The sequence below is a fragment of the Protopterus annectens genome, chromosome 1.part1, assembly GCF_019279795.1.
Source record: "Protopterus annectens isolate FY-2018-M chromosome 1.part1, PAN1.0, whole genome shotgun sequence".
Lineage (NCBI taxonomy): Eukaryota > Metazoa > Chordata > Ceratodontiformes > Protopteridae > Protopterus > Protopterus annectens.
In genome coordinates, this window is record NC_056726.1 from 1,345,817,177 (window position 1) to 1,345,833,784 (window position 16,608).

At 36.6% G+C, this 16,608-nt stretch overlaps 1 protein-coding gene across 3 annotated transcripts in view; it reads right to left on the reverse strand.

Moving 5' to 3' along the window:
• The window catches only part of LOXHD1 (lipoxygenase homology PLAT domains 1), a 2,432,812-nt gene that overhangs the window by 465,835 nt on the left and 1,950,369 nt on the right, over positions 1–16,608 (reverse strand). For all 3 annotated transcript variants that reach the window (XM_044082024.1, XM_044082018.1, XM_044082011.1), the window contains one exon: positions 11,814–11,941. In XM_044082024.1, the coding sequence (XP_043937959.1) occupies positions 11,814–11,941 (128 nt within the window). The remainder of the gene's footprint in view (positions 1–11,813; positions 11,942–16,608) is intronic.

A 16,608-nucleotide genomic window follows, 5' to 3' on the forward strand; every position in this document is an offset into this window, starting at 1 on the left:
ATATTTCTTATATTATTTCCTTTCTTTTTTATGCTTGCCTCTTAAATCACAATTAAAGTCTCCTGTTAATATAATATTCATATTTATCTTACATACTCTAAAATTTGATGAAATAATCTTCCCCTTCCTTTAGTATAAGCACATGATGTTATAATTCTATATACTTGTTCTTTCCATTTTAAATCTATAATGGTTAATCTTCCCATTTTTACTAAAGTTGCAAATAATTTCTTTGCTGTATTTCTACAGAGTACAGCTATTCCAGAATATTTGGAATGTCCGATCCCTATAGCAGTGACTCCACTTCCACCATAAATACAAAGAGTTCAAATACCAAACTAGAAACTATTGCTAGCCTTTAAAATAATAAATTGAATAGCTCCACTGAACTAAAAATGCACTTCATTCAAAACAACACTAAATACAATATAACACCTAAATGCTTTTGTCCATCATTATCGGGACTTCATTAGAGTCTGAAACAATGTAGCTCCATGTTCCTTTTAAACTATGATTAACCAGTCATATTTCATCTAATTAAGTATTACAATTACTAATTAAAACAGAATAACAAGCTATTGAAACTGTTAAATTAAAATATTAAACAAATTGCAATATATTAAAAGCTATTTAAATGTCATCAGACGTTGCAATAATGCTGTGTAAAACTGATAGAACCAATGTGCATCCTAAATAAAAACTAACAGCTTATCAGTTTCCTAATAAATACATGCATATCTATTTATCTATCTATCTATATATATATATATATATATATATATATATATGTGTGTGTGTGTGTGTGTGTGTGTATGTATTATATATATATATATATATATATATATATATATATATATATATATATATATATATCTAATATATGTTGAATTGGTCTGTGATTGTGCATAGAAAAAAGTGAAGCGAACGGCTAATAACCGAATGTTAAACAGAGAAAGTTTAATGTACTGAACATGCTTAACAGCAAAAAAATAATTCATCAAATGGCCATAGCTGGGAAACAAACAGGAAGTGCCACAATGCATACGTGTAGTCCCCACTGTAGTATGATCTTGGAGTTGGTAATATATAGTTAGGGTGGCATGGGTGGTGGAGCCCCATACCTTGGTTGGTTAAGTTCATGATGTTGGCCAACTATGTTGTTTAACATGTGAGGGTCTTCTGCATATGTTGGCTGGAATCTGTGCTTGTATCATCTCTGCCTTCTAGTAAATCTGCCAACCAGATAGTTGAAGGTGTTTTGGTTAAGAAGTTTGAATACAAAGAAACTGATGAGAAGTTCACCTCTCTGTTGCAGCCACTTTAATACAGTGGTGTTGATATTTGGGGGAATAGGGTTAAAAAGTGGCTTTTTATTGTAAACGTTTGAGTTTTTTCATCGATATAATGGCAATGATGTGGAGCCCATATTCAAACTGAAATAGAAAGATGCCTTTCCCTACGGCTTCCCCCACTGCGCTGGCTTGAAGAAGTGGGAGATTTTTCATGCCCACAAAAGTTTTTGATTTTGATTTTGTTTGTTGTATGGGATGTTGGAAACTGAAGTGCTGGTCTAGCCAAAGGCCCAGGTATTTGAAAGAGTTGGCTGTTTTAAATGGATACAATTGCTGTCAATCATTTGTAAGTCAGTTGGGGTATGCTTTAGTTTGCTGAGGGGGGGTTGTCATAAAGTATAATCTTACTTTTATCTGGATTGAGGTGAAATAACTGGGAAATCAGCCCTTCAGCTGAAGGAGTGGTTGGATGTTTTTCCAGGAGGAATCTTGTCTGAAGATGACCAATTCATCAGCATACATGTGTTGTGGGGTCTACTTTGGATGGTAGAAGTTTCAAAACATCGAACTTCATATGGTCGAGACCACAAGATCAAAGTTTTAAATCTTCAAATGGTTTAAATGGAGATCACCATACAGGAAATGTGCCATTCTCTTCACTGTAGTGCGATCTCGGAGTTGGTATATCTAATTAGTAGGGGGTGTGGGTGTGCCGAGAGCTTGCTCCCCTGCATAAATGTAAAAAAAAAAAAATATATATATATATATATATATATATATATATATATATATATATATTTTATTCTTTAATTGAAGTTTCAAATTTTCAAAACTTCAATGTTATGGTCTCGAACATATGAAGTTTTGAAAGTTTGAGCTTCCAAAGTAGATCTGTGTTGTGGTAACTATGATGACCTACTACTGGACCAGTAATCAAGAAGCCTCAATCCTCACCACTGGTAACAGTGGGGGGACATTTATTGAGAAGACAACAGATACACACACAGTATTTTCAGACGCAGCTCTCTACATCAAGTGCAATTTCCCTTAAGAGCAGTCAGTCCGGGGCTGGTTTATCTCTCTTTCTCCAGATCCCCAATAAGAATCCCCACTGGCACAGCTATAGAGTTTAGTCCTTAGCCAGGGGTCCAAGCCAAGTCCTCCAACAATCTCTCTGTCCAACCAGTGCTTTATGAACCTGCCCAAGGAGCTGACACACACACACGGTTTTGGAGATTTGTTTTACACACAGACACACACACACACACACACACACACACACACACACACACACACACACACACACACACACACACACACACACGCACGCACACACACACACACACACACACACACACACACACACTTGGGAAAGGCTTGCACAAGTTTACTAGCTATGTCCCCTTCTGCCCAGACTATAAGGTATTTACCACTGCCACCAGAACCCTTTATCAGCTCCTTAAAGGCTTTTAACAAAGGGTGTCCAATATTACTGTGTAATATTAATATTAACACATATTCTAGTTTGACCAAGAGCAAGGCTACTGGGAGTGGCCCACACAGTGTCACCAAATAAATATGCAAGTACTCTCAAAACTTAAATATCTCTACACAGCTCAGCCACATTGAAAGGTTTAAATATATTTAACAATCAATAATAAAATAACAAGACAATACTAAATATATATTCACAGTGACATCAGAGTTCAAAACCACAGGAAATATTCAAAATAACACTACAGTACAGATTCACACAAATAAAGAAAATATCTAAACTAAGCTTTAGTATATTCCCGACTATATGTAAGAGAGTTATACGGTTCCCTAGAAACTTACTTCATTACAGCAAGGCAGATGTTTGGTGAATGGATCTTGTTGTTGTCAGGTCCAAGACATAATGCAGAATGCTCTGTCTCACTAAGAAACTTCTCAAATTAATATCTAAAATATTACTGCTGGGATAGCTTGCAGTTCCCAGGCCAAATCCCCCACTGCTAGAAGCTGGCAGCATTTAACATCTGCCTGTAAAAATATATAGACAAGGACTTTTCCTCAGATCTTTGGCAGATGCTGGAAGTCATAAAACAATTGTATTCCTTCATGCTTCAAAAGTAGCAAATAGTTTACTCCAAGGACAACACAGAAAGCTTCCTAGCACAAACTCTGTGCTTTTAGCTGCATTGAAAACTTGACAGGTAGCCTCTTTATTGCATCCTATAAAGTAATTTAATTTCAGATACTTTTCTTAAGTTTACTATACTGAGGTTAATCTTCTGTATCCCGGTTTCTACTACATTTAAATGGTTAAAATAGTGCATGTACATTTCTGTTCTCTTCCAGTAGGGGACACTGTGGTGACATTTTAAACACAGCACTTTTACAAGTACCTTTTCAGCACAAACATCTGTACAGAGCAGTTTGATATTAACATGGCATACATTTGTAATACATTTGTAACACAAGCATCTTGCATAAATCATTTCGATATTCACCAATGACATATAATTATTTACAAAATTCCAGCTAGCTTTGCTGGCAGTATCTCCTTTCATCACAGTAGTGATGGGTTGGAATCATGAAGTTTGTTGGTATATACTAAGAAGAGAAGGGAGAAGACGGAACTGAGAGGAATTAGAAGTCAGATAGCATTCCAAATCAGTTTAACCACCACTTCACTACCTCAGTCGTAGCAGTCATTAAACAAAACTCCAAATTACTGTCCACCATCCCAGAAACCCATAATACTGCACAGCAATTTATGCGCACACCTGTTCTTACTGCAGCAATAAAAAATATTTGCTAACATTAAAGCCAACAACCCTGGCAGCTGATGACCTACCAATAGAATACCTAAAAGTTGTAGCTGCATCCATAGCCTTCTCCGTCTCCTTCCTAATCAACACATACCATACATGATAACTATATCCCAACAATCTTGAAAAAATATTTTATAATCCCCATCCATAAAGGTGGCAATTTAGAAGACCTGACTAATTACTGACTCTTAGCAATCCTGTCACAACTAACCAAAAGATGTATACACTCCCAACTAATCAAATTCCTCAGTGTGCATAACTTACTTTTTCCTACACAACATGGGTTCTGGCCAAATCACAGCACTAAAACTACCCTCCTCAGCTTTATCAACATTGTTAATCAATTCAGAAATAATGTGGACCTACTCTCATCTATTTTTCTTGACCTGTCAAAAGCCTATGACATAGTATTGCATCAGAAACTATTAAATGAACTAGCATCTCTTGGTCTAAACAAATCAGCTCTTTTCTAATTCCATAGCTATCTGTTAAATAGGCAACAAGCAGTTAACTGGAAGCAAGACCTCTCAACATTCCTGCCAGTTACATTCACGGTTCTCCCAAGGTTCAGTACTTGGACCTCTCCTTTTTAACATATCTATCAACAAACTCCATACTGCTTCTCAACAAGCAACCCTCATTTGATATGTAGACAATGCAACACTCGTGCTCTGCACAGCCACTACATACTCTACAATATATCAGTCAGAAGGCTTTCTTATCCATCGAATCATGGCAAACTAAAGCAAACCTACTCCTTAACCTGAAAAGACAAAAGTAATCTTCTTTACCCCCCCAAAGTCTCATAGAACAAAAACACAAGTTCCACACACATTCATCCGACAACAAACTGAATGCATACCACAAACAAAGCTACTTGTGAGTTTTACTTGACAACTAACTTAAATATGACTGAAACCTACTCTAGGCCATCAAAAAGGCCCACAGGAAACTGAGATTACTATACAGAGCAAAATGTTTTCTCACAGAGTCTGCAAGAAAATCCAAAATCACTGCCTGCCTACTTCCACCCTTTCCTTATGCCTTCCCCAGCTTTACAAATCTCAGTATCGCCCTTAAAACTAAACTTGACACATTACAATAAAATGACCAAATTTGTAGAATATACCCTACTAAACACCCACCACTGCATAGCCCTAAGAGATTTACACTGGCTAGCACTTTCCCACTACCTTACATACTGACAACTCAAAATAGTCCACAACTTAATTAATTTCCCTAAAAAAAGCCAATCATTGAAAAATATTATCCAGTCGTACTCCAGTTCTAGACTACTACAGTCAAGTAACAAATCACCCCTCTCCATTTCTATAACAAGTAACTCAGATGAGGTTTTTATATACTCTCACCAAGTCACTAAAATTTGGAACTCTATCCTGCTGAAAAAAAAAAAAAACAAACAAAACACAGACGAGAAACATACCTTCAAGTTGCAACTAATACAATATCTAAAAATTGGGTCTGCTACTGCTCACCTCTTGGCTAGAGTAATTGTTTTCGACCATACCTGCTGCCTTTTCTCCAAATAATTATTTTTTGCTACTTCTTCCTTTCTTTCCACTGGGGCAAAAAGATACTCATTTAACCACAGGGAGTAAATTTGTTTATATAAATTATATCAATCATAGGCTCTAAACTGACAAAACTCAATCTCTTCTCTCTAATTAAATCAACTACTATCTCAATATCCATCTTCTGTCACAGTTTCATCACTCTCTCTCCCCATCTCTCCAAAACTAACACTCTTATAAGAATCCAAGTACCCCCAACAATTCTCACTTTCCTAATTACTTCATTTCTCAGTCTTACATGTAACAATATTTTCAGAGTTGCTGTACTACTGTCATACCATACTTTATTTCACAGGTTTATAGGCATTTACTAGGATAATGACCACAAGGGCCTTTTTAAGCATAGCCATACATCCCAAAGCTCTGACAAGTTCTGAAACCCTTGATAGGTGTAAGCGGGGGCTTGAGAGATGAAACATTTACAAGCAGGGGCCTGGGAGGTGAGCCATTTACAGGTTGCCTGTGTCCATTACAGACAGAGGTGCCTAACCAGGGATGAATTTCCTGTTACACATCCAATTGTCCACGTTGCACTGAATTGGATTAGGGAGGAACTCTGCTTCACATGGATGGGGAGGCTGTTCTAGAGATGGGGTAGTCTCTGGGATACTTGTTTGTCTCTCCAGCAGGTTCTAGTTATATCACAGGCAAAATGTAAGTCTTTAGAATGGATAATTCTGGTGCTGTTTGTTTTGTTGATATGTAGAAGGTCCATCAGAGTGGGATCTGACAATACCCTGTATGCTAGGCATAGATCTCCCCTCAAAAGCCTGTAGGAGACAGAATACAGGGAGAGAGCCTTGAGGTGGTCTGTGTAGGACATTAAACTTACACCCTGTATTCTTTTGGTGACGAACCTCTGTGGACATTTCAATTGTTGGATATGCCTGGTTAGGTACATACCAAAGGGGGCATTGTACTCAATGATAGGTCTGATGAATGCTGAATACAATGGAACAATGACTTCCTTGGACCTAGATGCCATACCTTTGTTTATAAGTTGTACAACATAGAATGATTTCCTCACTACTGTAGACACGTGATGGTCAAAGGCTAGATTACTGCCTGTGTGTATCCCTAAGTGCCTGACTACTAGGTCAACTCTAAGGGGTGTGTTGTCAATATGATAGCTACTGAGGGTGGATGACTTCGCAAAGAATACTATTATGCAATTTTTGGCATTTAGTTTTAGTTCATGTCTCTGACACTTGTTTGTCTGTATCAGCCCTTCTGGGAAAACATTTGTGTCAGTGTGGGATTCAATGACAGTTCCTAATCTGCAATTATCTGCAAATTTAGTCATCCAGAGACCATTGACATTGGTCTTGACTTCAGAGAATTAAATACCAAAAAGGAGTGGCCCAAGGACTGATCCCTGAGGGACTCCACTTGTGACTGGCCTGTTTGTAGAGGTAGAGTCCCCAATTCTAACATCCTGAGTCCTGACTGTGAGCCAGTTGGCTATCCACCGGGTGATATACAGGTTTGTACCTAACCTCTTGAGTTTGTCAACAATGCCTGACTGGGGTATTGTGTCAAATGCCCTGGCCAGTTCAAGATAGTCAGTGTGAACCATTTTGCCCTCATCCATTGCTTTGGTGACCTTCTCAAAGAAGTCTACCAGGGTGAGTAGGTATGCCCTACCCTTGACAAAACCAGACTGGGTTGGGTCCAGTGTCTGAAGGTTTACTATATCACTACTGATCATTTCCATGATAATTCTTTCTATGGTTTACATATAAGACTAGTGAGACTTATGGGTCTGTAGTTTCCAGGGTGTGCAGATGGTGAAACTTTGTGCAGAGGGATGACTGTTGCTGTTCTCCATTCATGAGGCACAAAGCCTGTTTGGAGGCTACAATTAAATAGCAATTCCAGATGGCCTGATAGGTCATGTTTCATGCTATTTAGGAGGCATCCTAGGATACTGTCTGGGCGCATTCATGCAGTGTTCTTGGCCTTAGATAGAGCATTATGAACCTGTTTCCTAGTGATAACAGGGTAGTTATATTTGATGGTATTACCTGAGGGAAGGTTGAGGGGGAGAGAGAGAGGTAAAGTTGGAGATTAATTTATCAGCCAGTAGGCTTGCTATATATTCTGGCTCAGTATAGGTGGCTCCATTTACAATGAGCTCTGCACAGAATTGTGTATTGTCTTTGAGGTTGAGACATAGTTAAAGAATGCCTTGTGGTTTCCCTTGATCTGGGAGGCAAAATTTACCTCAAATCTGACTTTGGTAGACTTTATTTGTCCTGTGAGTTATCTGTTTAGTTTGATGTGAGTGATTTTATCCTGCTGGGTGCTGCACCTCCTAATTTTTGCTATGATTTTTCTTCCTTCTGTTATAAAGCCTAATGATTTTGTGATTCCACCAGGGCGGCTTATTCTTTTGAGTTAGTTCTATACTTCTTACTGGTGGTTACAGCTGCTTCTATGCAGTTATTAATATGCTTGAACAGGGTTTATGTGAACAGTTCTGTATAGGCAGCAGTGCTCACAGGCTTTATGGGTGCTTGACATTTTGCCAAGCTATCACTTAATAGCAGGAGGTTAGCCTTAGAGTAGTTCCTGAATATTCCTGGTTTAGCTGGGGGTCCAAGTTTTATTTTTACTTCAGAGTAGAGCACTTTGTGGTCTGACCTAACCAGGGAAGGCATTACAGTAGGTGGTGTGCAGCACTCTCCCATATTACTGAGGACCAGATCCAGTATGGTTGCACCCCTGGTTGGTGTATTGACTATCTTGTCCATGGAGTTTGTGTTTACAAAATCAAGGAATCTCTATGCCTGTATATTTAGTGTTGTATAGGATTCCCAGTTAATAGTGGGGTAATTAAAGTCACCCATGGATTTGGTATTGAGTTGGATGGTGAGTGTTGTCAATAAGTTTAAATACATTCTATGGGTTTCCTGGGTCATAGAGGGGGACCTATAGATTTCAAGGAAATGGTATTGGACTTTGCCTATTGTGATTTGAACATGGATCAGCTTATGTGCACTGTCCTGTTTGATGAGCCTTGAGGTATATTTATTTTGATGTAAATAGAGACGACTCCACCTTTAGTGCCCGTTTGTGTAGTAGCTGGTCTAAATGTGTGGAAGAAATTATAACCTTGCACTGTTGATGTGCTCTCTGCAGCTTTAAAACCATGTCTCAGATCAATGTCAGCATATTCTAGAATGAAGATAGCTTCTAGGGAGTGGAGTTTTTTGTTTAGACTCCTAGCATTGAGCAGTAATACCTTTACAGTTTCTTGGTTTTCATTTTATACGTCGGTAGTACTTTCAGTTTAGCATTGCCTAAAAAAGGCACTATGGGGAAGACAATGTTTTAGCTAATATTCAAAAGCTTAGAGGGAAGAGGTACAGACCATCCCTGGCAAAGCAGCGTGGTCTGATGACCATCTCCTTCCATACCGGCAAATATTGCACTCCCTTAGAATGACACCAGAAGCTAAGCCAAATTCAGTCATCTGTTGTTCATAGTGTGGCATTATTATTGTGGGAAATGGTAAAATGATGCTCAATGCTAGGCCCATACCAGCCTGAGACACATATTCTTAGAGCTCCGTGATGTCTCACTTCATATAGCCTAGGGAGGTAAGTCTCAGGTCATTTACTACCACATGGACTATGACTGAGTCATACTGGTACTTGTATTCCAATGACCTGAGTATGTGCATAATGTGGTGGATGCTAGCTCCTGATAAGCAAATGACTGTGACTTTCTCCTTACTCAGCCTGGTGAGCAGGACATAAGTGTTTCTCATGATAGAGTCTCCAATGACTAGAATGTTGGATTGTGTGGTGGCTTGCCTTATGGGCTTAGAAGTAGAGGTTCCATGAGATGTAGCTCTATGTGTTGATGTGGGTGTTGTTTTGAAAGAGTGCATTTGGGGCTGCTGATGGTATTTTTTTATATGTACTTTGTCTAGGAGGTCTTTGGGGTTTAGAAAGGTTATATTTAAGTGTCTCAGCTTATGTAGGTCTATATGTCTGCTTTGAATTGTGTGTGATGGGTGCAACTGACAAACTTATTGACATTAGGAGTACTTTTATGTGAGAACTTTGTCTCCAGTAACATTGTGTAAATACATCTCTCATATACAATATCAGTTTGTTTGAGAATTTACTGGTTGTTAGCAAACATGAGGCAATTATTACATTTCCTCACGATGAAATCTAAGCAGTTCAGAAGGCCTCAAAGAACCACACTCCAAAGACCCCCGAAAAGATAGAAATACAACTTTTATTTTATGTGAAAATAAAAGTTGTATTTGTATCTTTTTGGGCATCTTTGGAGTGTGGTTCTTCAAGGCCTACTAAACTGCTTGGATTTTGTTCTGGTTTAAGTGTTGGGGGCTGCTTCCCTATTTCCTTTTGTTTTTTGGTGATTTCTAAGGATGCCCATATCCACCAAGCTGGTAATAGAGATAGTGGGAAAGTTCATATCCATGGCAATAAATCCTTTTTATTGATAAGACAGAGTGAGAATATAAAGCAATGTCAGGAGTATCTAGTTTGCAACTCTGGGAACAGTGTTTGTCACCACAAACTAGTTGCCCTGTATGCAACTAGATATTGGTGAAATTTCAATCATGCTTTCACAGGAAAAATGTCATTCAAGGTGTCCCTGTCTGTACAGGGCACTGCCAAACATTTGAGGGAAACTAATAAGTAGACCCTGAACATTTAAGGATGAAGTATTTAGGCAGATATTATGAAGTCAGAAACAAATGAAGAAGTACTTACTGAAGACAAAGAATTAGTTTGTCAAGAATGATGAAAAGGGGGGGAGTCGCATGAATGACTACTGCCTGGCTACTACTAGTGCTGGTCTCATCACACCTTCATTCTGCTGGGATACAATGCTCCTTTGCTTCTTCTTACACCAGAAGCAAAACATTAGCACCAATCAATCTCAAGATGAGAAGCAGGCCACAGCATATTTGGTGATCCACAGTTTTGTCCCAGATGATGCAAGGGTCTGTAGGTCTAGCCTTTTCCTGGTATATGCCTTGAATAGCAACCAGACTGATTAGGAATGTCAACCAGAGACAGTCACTGCCCAACCAAAAACAGTCAGGAAGCAATGCACTTTGCTCCTTCTGTCACCAGGAGTAGAATATAAGCACAAATTCCAAGCTGGCACCTGTGAATCAGTTAATAGGCTTTCCAATGATCAGCAATTCCCAGGAAATAATGTCCATATTCTCCTTCTCTCACCAGCAGAAAACAGAAGCACTACTCCCAAGATGACTACTGAGAGGCAGAATGTGGGCTCTCCAATAACTGGTGATCTTACAACAGATGTTTAAAGATAAGATGAACCAAATTGGTTACTATCCTAAGCACTGCAGTGTGCACTAAGCATTTAGATAGAAAAGGGGGCAACTTAAGTTTTAGCTGTCTAAGTGGAGAGCCATTAATTTTAAGAGCAAGATAGATTAAAAGGGGGGGGGGCATTTTGTATTATGGTTCTACGGAATACAATGGGATGGCCAATAAATTTAAATAGTTGAAGGGGACTGATTTCACAAAATGATCATTTTTGTGGTTACACACAACAGCCAGTGAAAAGGGAGAGGGAAGGAGGTATGTAGTCAAATTAATATAAGGAGGAGGTATGTGGTCAGATTAACATTTAATTATCAACCACCCCCCCCCTCTTTCTAATATTTGCATAGTTAAGCTGCCTCATCTTTTCATTATTTTATTTGCTAGAAATATTAAAGCAACTTTTTCAGTGTTATAGCTCTCTTTGCTATATACTAGCCTGTGTCTATTTTTAATGAATTTCCAAAACTGTACATACCTCTGCATGTTGTGTCTATGCTTGGTTCCTGAATGCTGTTTATGTAAGCTATTGCTGTTTTTCTCTCATGTATGTACACTTACTTATAATTTGCATTCTTTCTGATATCATGTATTTTATGGATATGTCAAAAACTGTTGTTAAATGTGGAGCTTTACTCCCTGTGCCTCTGCTGAAAAATGGTTTTATCCCAGTCAGACAAAAAAAGAAAGATAAAATAAATACATTTTGGGAAACACTGTTTAACAGTAACTCAATGTGAACTTGACATCACATGAAAAAATGAGCCATATTACCTGTCTCCAACCTTTTCAAGTAGCATCTCTTCTGAGCTACCACTGACTCCAAATACTTTCATGTAAATATTGGCATCTGTACCTGCATTGGCAGTATCCCCAGTAAAAACTGTGACTTCATGTAGCACCTAAAAATAAAGGAAATATAACTCATTATACATATATGTGTGTGTGTATGTATATATATATATATATATATATATATATATATATATATATATATATATATATATATATTATGATAGATCAGCTTATTCAAAAGCAGGCCAAATGGCTATTTTGCTGATAAGTGAAACCGGCATAATACAGAATATTGTACTAAAAGTCTGGATGCTAACTCTTCTCAAGGCTATTTGGTTTACTAGAAGCTTTTCTGGGTTTCAAGATACATCAAAATTCAAAAGCAGCTGCATTATGAAGTGGCTGTTTAAAATAAAGAAAATATTTGACTCCTGTTTTGATGCACCATCTCCTTGAGTTGTTTTTACATAATGACTGAGCTGATTTTTTTTAAACTGACAAGAGCCAAAGATAATGGGCATGGGAGGGACAACGGTCCAAAGACATGGACAATTTTTTAACTATTATACTAATTCACTTAAAATGTTGATAAAACAAAATGTTTTATATCAACTTGCATTTTCGAAGAATAAGAAGCATGAAACTATAATGAGTAGCATTACCAATTGACTGTAATCCTTTCTGATTTACTAGAACATCAAAAATTTTAAAAGGGAAAGGGGAAAATATAGAATATTTAAGAGAATTCTGATTTATTTGCACTTAGACAAACAGGCGTACGCCTTTTTCATTAGTCATGTTAATATTATACACATTTAACAGTACGGCTAAGCAAATCATTACGTATAACAGAATCAAATGTACAAAAGTTTCTGCAAAGTTGTAAGTCATACGTAAAGCATAACTCGGATAACAGAAAGATAACCATCCTACCTGTCATAATGACCAACTTCACCAGCTCTGTGAGACATTTAAATTGATTTACTTATTTGAGTTACTTATTTGTTAACCCAGGTGAAAAAAAAACTGAATTTAATTTCATTTGTTAATCCAATAAATGATTTAGTTCTTAGCTGAACTTTCTAAATCATAACCAGGGTCACAAGGGTGAAGGTGAATGCAGTTAGTAATGGATATTTAAAATGCCCAGCTAATCAGTATTTTTTAAAGAGAAGAACAAATGAAGAACCCAGAAAAAAAAGCATTCATTCATACATGGGAATAAAATATAAGCTCAACACAGACAGTGAATGGAGGCCACAACTGAAACTTGCACTCTGGAGTTGTGAGGAACAATTCCATTTTTTATCCATAGCTTCTAGTGTAGTAAATAAAAATGCATTATATACACTATAGTTTTTTATTGCCAGCAGTAGGCAATAAAGTAAGATTCTTTGAGTTACAAGTCTAAACACAAACAACCAAAGCAGCACGTACAGAGGCTGTATAACCCTATGCACCTCTGATGACTGGGACCGCAGGTGGCTAATGAGACTCTAGCATCAGCCATGGAGGACTGTGGATTGCAGGGTAAATGTTTTGCTTTCCTTTGCTGTGGCAAAGTGAAAGAGGTTGCTAAAATACATAAAATGAGTAAATTGTAATATGTAGCTTTTATTTAAAAAAATAATGACAATATCAGTAACTGGCAAGTAGCACTTTAGTAGCTAAATTCAAACAGTGATGTAGCATGTATACATAGCTTAAAACAATTAATTAATTTAACTAGTAACAACTTAGCTCTAAAGTGAGATTAAATGAAAAATTATGAAGAATTGGAGGAAAACTTTGATTAATAAAGTAACAATAAAAATATGAGTACTAGATGAAAAGAACACAATATAACTGACTCACTTAAGTAAAACTGAAGGCGAGTAAGTTGGGTAAATAAATAACTTGGTAAATGGTTGATATACTGAATGTTTCATTAAAAGTTGCATATAACTAAATCTAAAAACCAGTCTTCTTTTTTTAAAGAACATTTTTACATCCATCAATAACTCAGTAGGACAGACTATAAAATGTAACAAGGAATTTTAATGCCTGAAAGCCTCTTTTAGGTCTTTCATGAAAGTGCAATGCCAGTGGGTTGGTTATCATGTTGTTGTGTATCTCTTTCAGTTGTTCTCAAATTCTAACTCTGACTTTCCTAGACATTTGCCCTTCAAAAATCTGGACAAGAACAACCGAAGGACCATACTATCTGAGCAGTCTGATAACTGCAATGGCTTTAGACACTCCTTTAGTACTCATATTGCACTGATATCTGCCACTGATAGCATTTATACCAGCATTAATGATGGACAACTCTCTGTAGGTGTCTTCCTTTTATTTTTGATCTCAGTAGTTAACCAGAGGCAAGTTTAAGCAATCAGTCTTCTTTTAGTTAGTGAGTATAATATATCTTAAAATGGAATAAGTATTGACTAGAAAAGGTGCAGAGCAGCGGATGGATTTGTTATATTATACAGAGGTTTCCAGTCAATACTAATGAGGAGTATGTTCTGGTTGGAGAGTTTGGGGCTAGGGAATAAATGACCCATAACTATTTGATGGAGCATCTTGGGGGTTTAGAATGACCAATAGAATTTTACGAGAGAATGACTGCTAAATGTGCTTGGGATTATTTTGGTATGGATGCATCTATGTTGTACATTCATTAAGATTAAGTCTAGAGTTGAGCTATTTTTCTACCCATCCTAGTGGGTTTAAAAATGTCCTTATTATAGTTTCCTTCTTTAATCTTAATGATATAAAAAAGTTTATAAGGATTCTAATGTCAACAATAGTGTCTTCTTTTCATATTTAAACTCTTCATTCACACAGATTTCAGGAAATGAACTTGGAAGACCTATTCATGGACTGAGTAGTTCATATACTTTAATTAATATCGGATTCCCTTCTGTGATACCCCAGTCTCAGACTCATAAGTAATCAGGCTGTTTATGTTAAGCTAATTGCTATTAACAGGGGTTTTAAATCACAGCTGTAATAATTGTTACCGAATCTTGAGTCTGTATAGTATTCTCTCAATTTGTATTTTCAAACACTATTCTCAACAAGTGTTATTGTACATAATTTAAACTCAGATATTCATATAACTGAACCTGTCCTTCTTGTTCTTTGTTAAACCATAATATAAATTTCCCCATTCTTATTACATTCAACAATTTTGCATTGTTAATTCTGATGTTATCTACTTTAGTGGTATTTTTCAAAATGTTTAGTTGAAAAGTTTAATATAAGTAGCAATAAATTGTCTACATAAGATAAAACAACACCACAGACTTCAGGACTGTCCTAATCTCTATCTGACAGACTCCTAGCTATGTTAATGCACCAAGCCATTAGAATGGCAACTCTCTTTCAAGTTGAGAAACATCACAAATAAATTTTGGTTTCTGTGCATTTTGCATTTTTCAACCAGATGTAGGAGAGCAAGACAGAATGCTTTTAATGCCACATCTACAATATAAGCGCGCCATATTTGGACAAACCTATTTTCTTATTTTGTCTTTCAATTTTTGTAAGAAGGTAAATATAGATACCGGAATTATCAGTTCTCTTTTCTATGAATTAGGACTATTATATTGTGAACTTAGAATTTCAGCTAAATCGGCTGCTGGAACCTCATATACTGTATTAACTATGCCATCAGGCCATTTTCAAAATTTCATATATTTTTTCAACTGTAAATATTTCACTCAGGTTTTCAATATGCAATATTACCTTCATGACTTCAATCTAAATTTTTATCATTAAATATATCTTAATAGAAAAAATGACATTTGCCACAGCTAATGTGCAGCTTATGACAAATTGTCTCTTTCCTGTTCTCTTTCCACTAGTTAGCAGAAGGCTCAGTTATATTTTGCTTCTATCACTTGCCACTTAGAGTGGAAAAAACTATTCATTGTAATTTACAGATACTTTTCACATTTTTACCATCTCACAATTTATTTTTTGTCTAAATCTATTCCATCAGTATCTTTTTTACTTTCTCTTTTATTTCATAATATTAATCATTGAGCCAATTATTTCTTATTTCTATTTTTTTCTTCTGACTGTTTTAATTGCAACTTAATAAACCAGGTCACACTTAAAACATAGTGAAACTGGAACAGCAAATAATACTGTAAATAACTTTAAAAAGTTAAGCGAATGCTGGCAGAATTTGGACTCTAATGACAGAAATTAATCTAAAATGACATAAAATTGATTTGAGGAATATAAACATTTTACATTGTTTTAGAAAATCTGAGGTGACAGCAGGCAAGTTATATTTAAGCAAGTCTGGCTGGGTGCCAAAATATAATAGTATCATAAAACCAATAGTAACACAAGCCTGGAATATTCTACTGTCTGCAATGACTCAGCATTGAACAAATGGACATACCTTTTATGAAGGCCACATATTTTCTTTTAAAAAGACAATGCAGAGTCTTACATGATGAGGCTATAAAGGCTTTTGTGATTACTGAGATCTGCAGGATACAAGTGCATTCCTTCAAAGTGAGGGGGCAGGGTTAAGGCAAAGTCTAGCAACAGCCCCCCCCCCTCCCAAAAAAGAAATACATAATGGAAATCCTGATAAAAACAGAGACTAATAATTTCATCCACAATTTTTATCTTTTTGGTTGCAAGTCCATCAATATCCAAAAATTTCTAGTAATTTGCTTCACAATTAATTATTCCAAAACTAAACATTCTATAAATAAGGGCATTCCCAAAATCAAGTATTTGCCGTATTCTTGTAACAGCTTATAAACTTTTC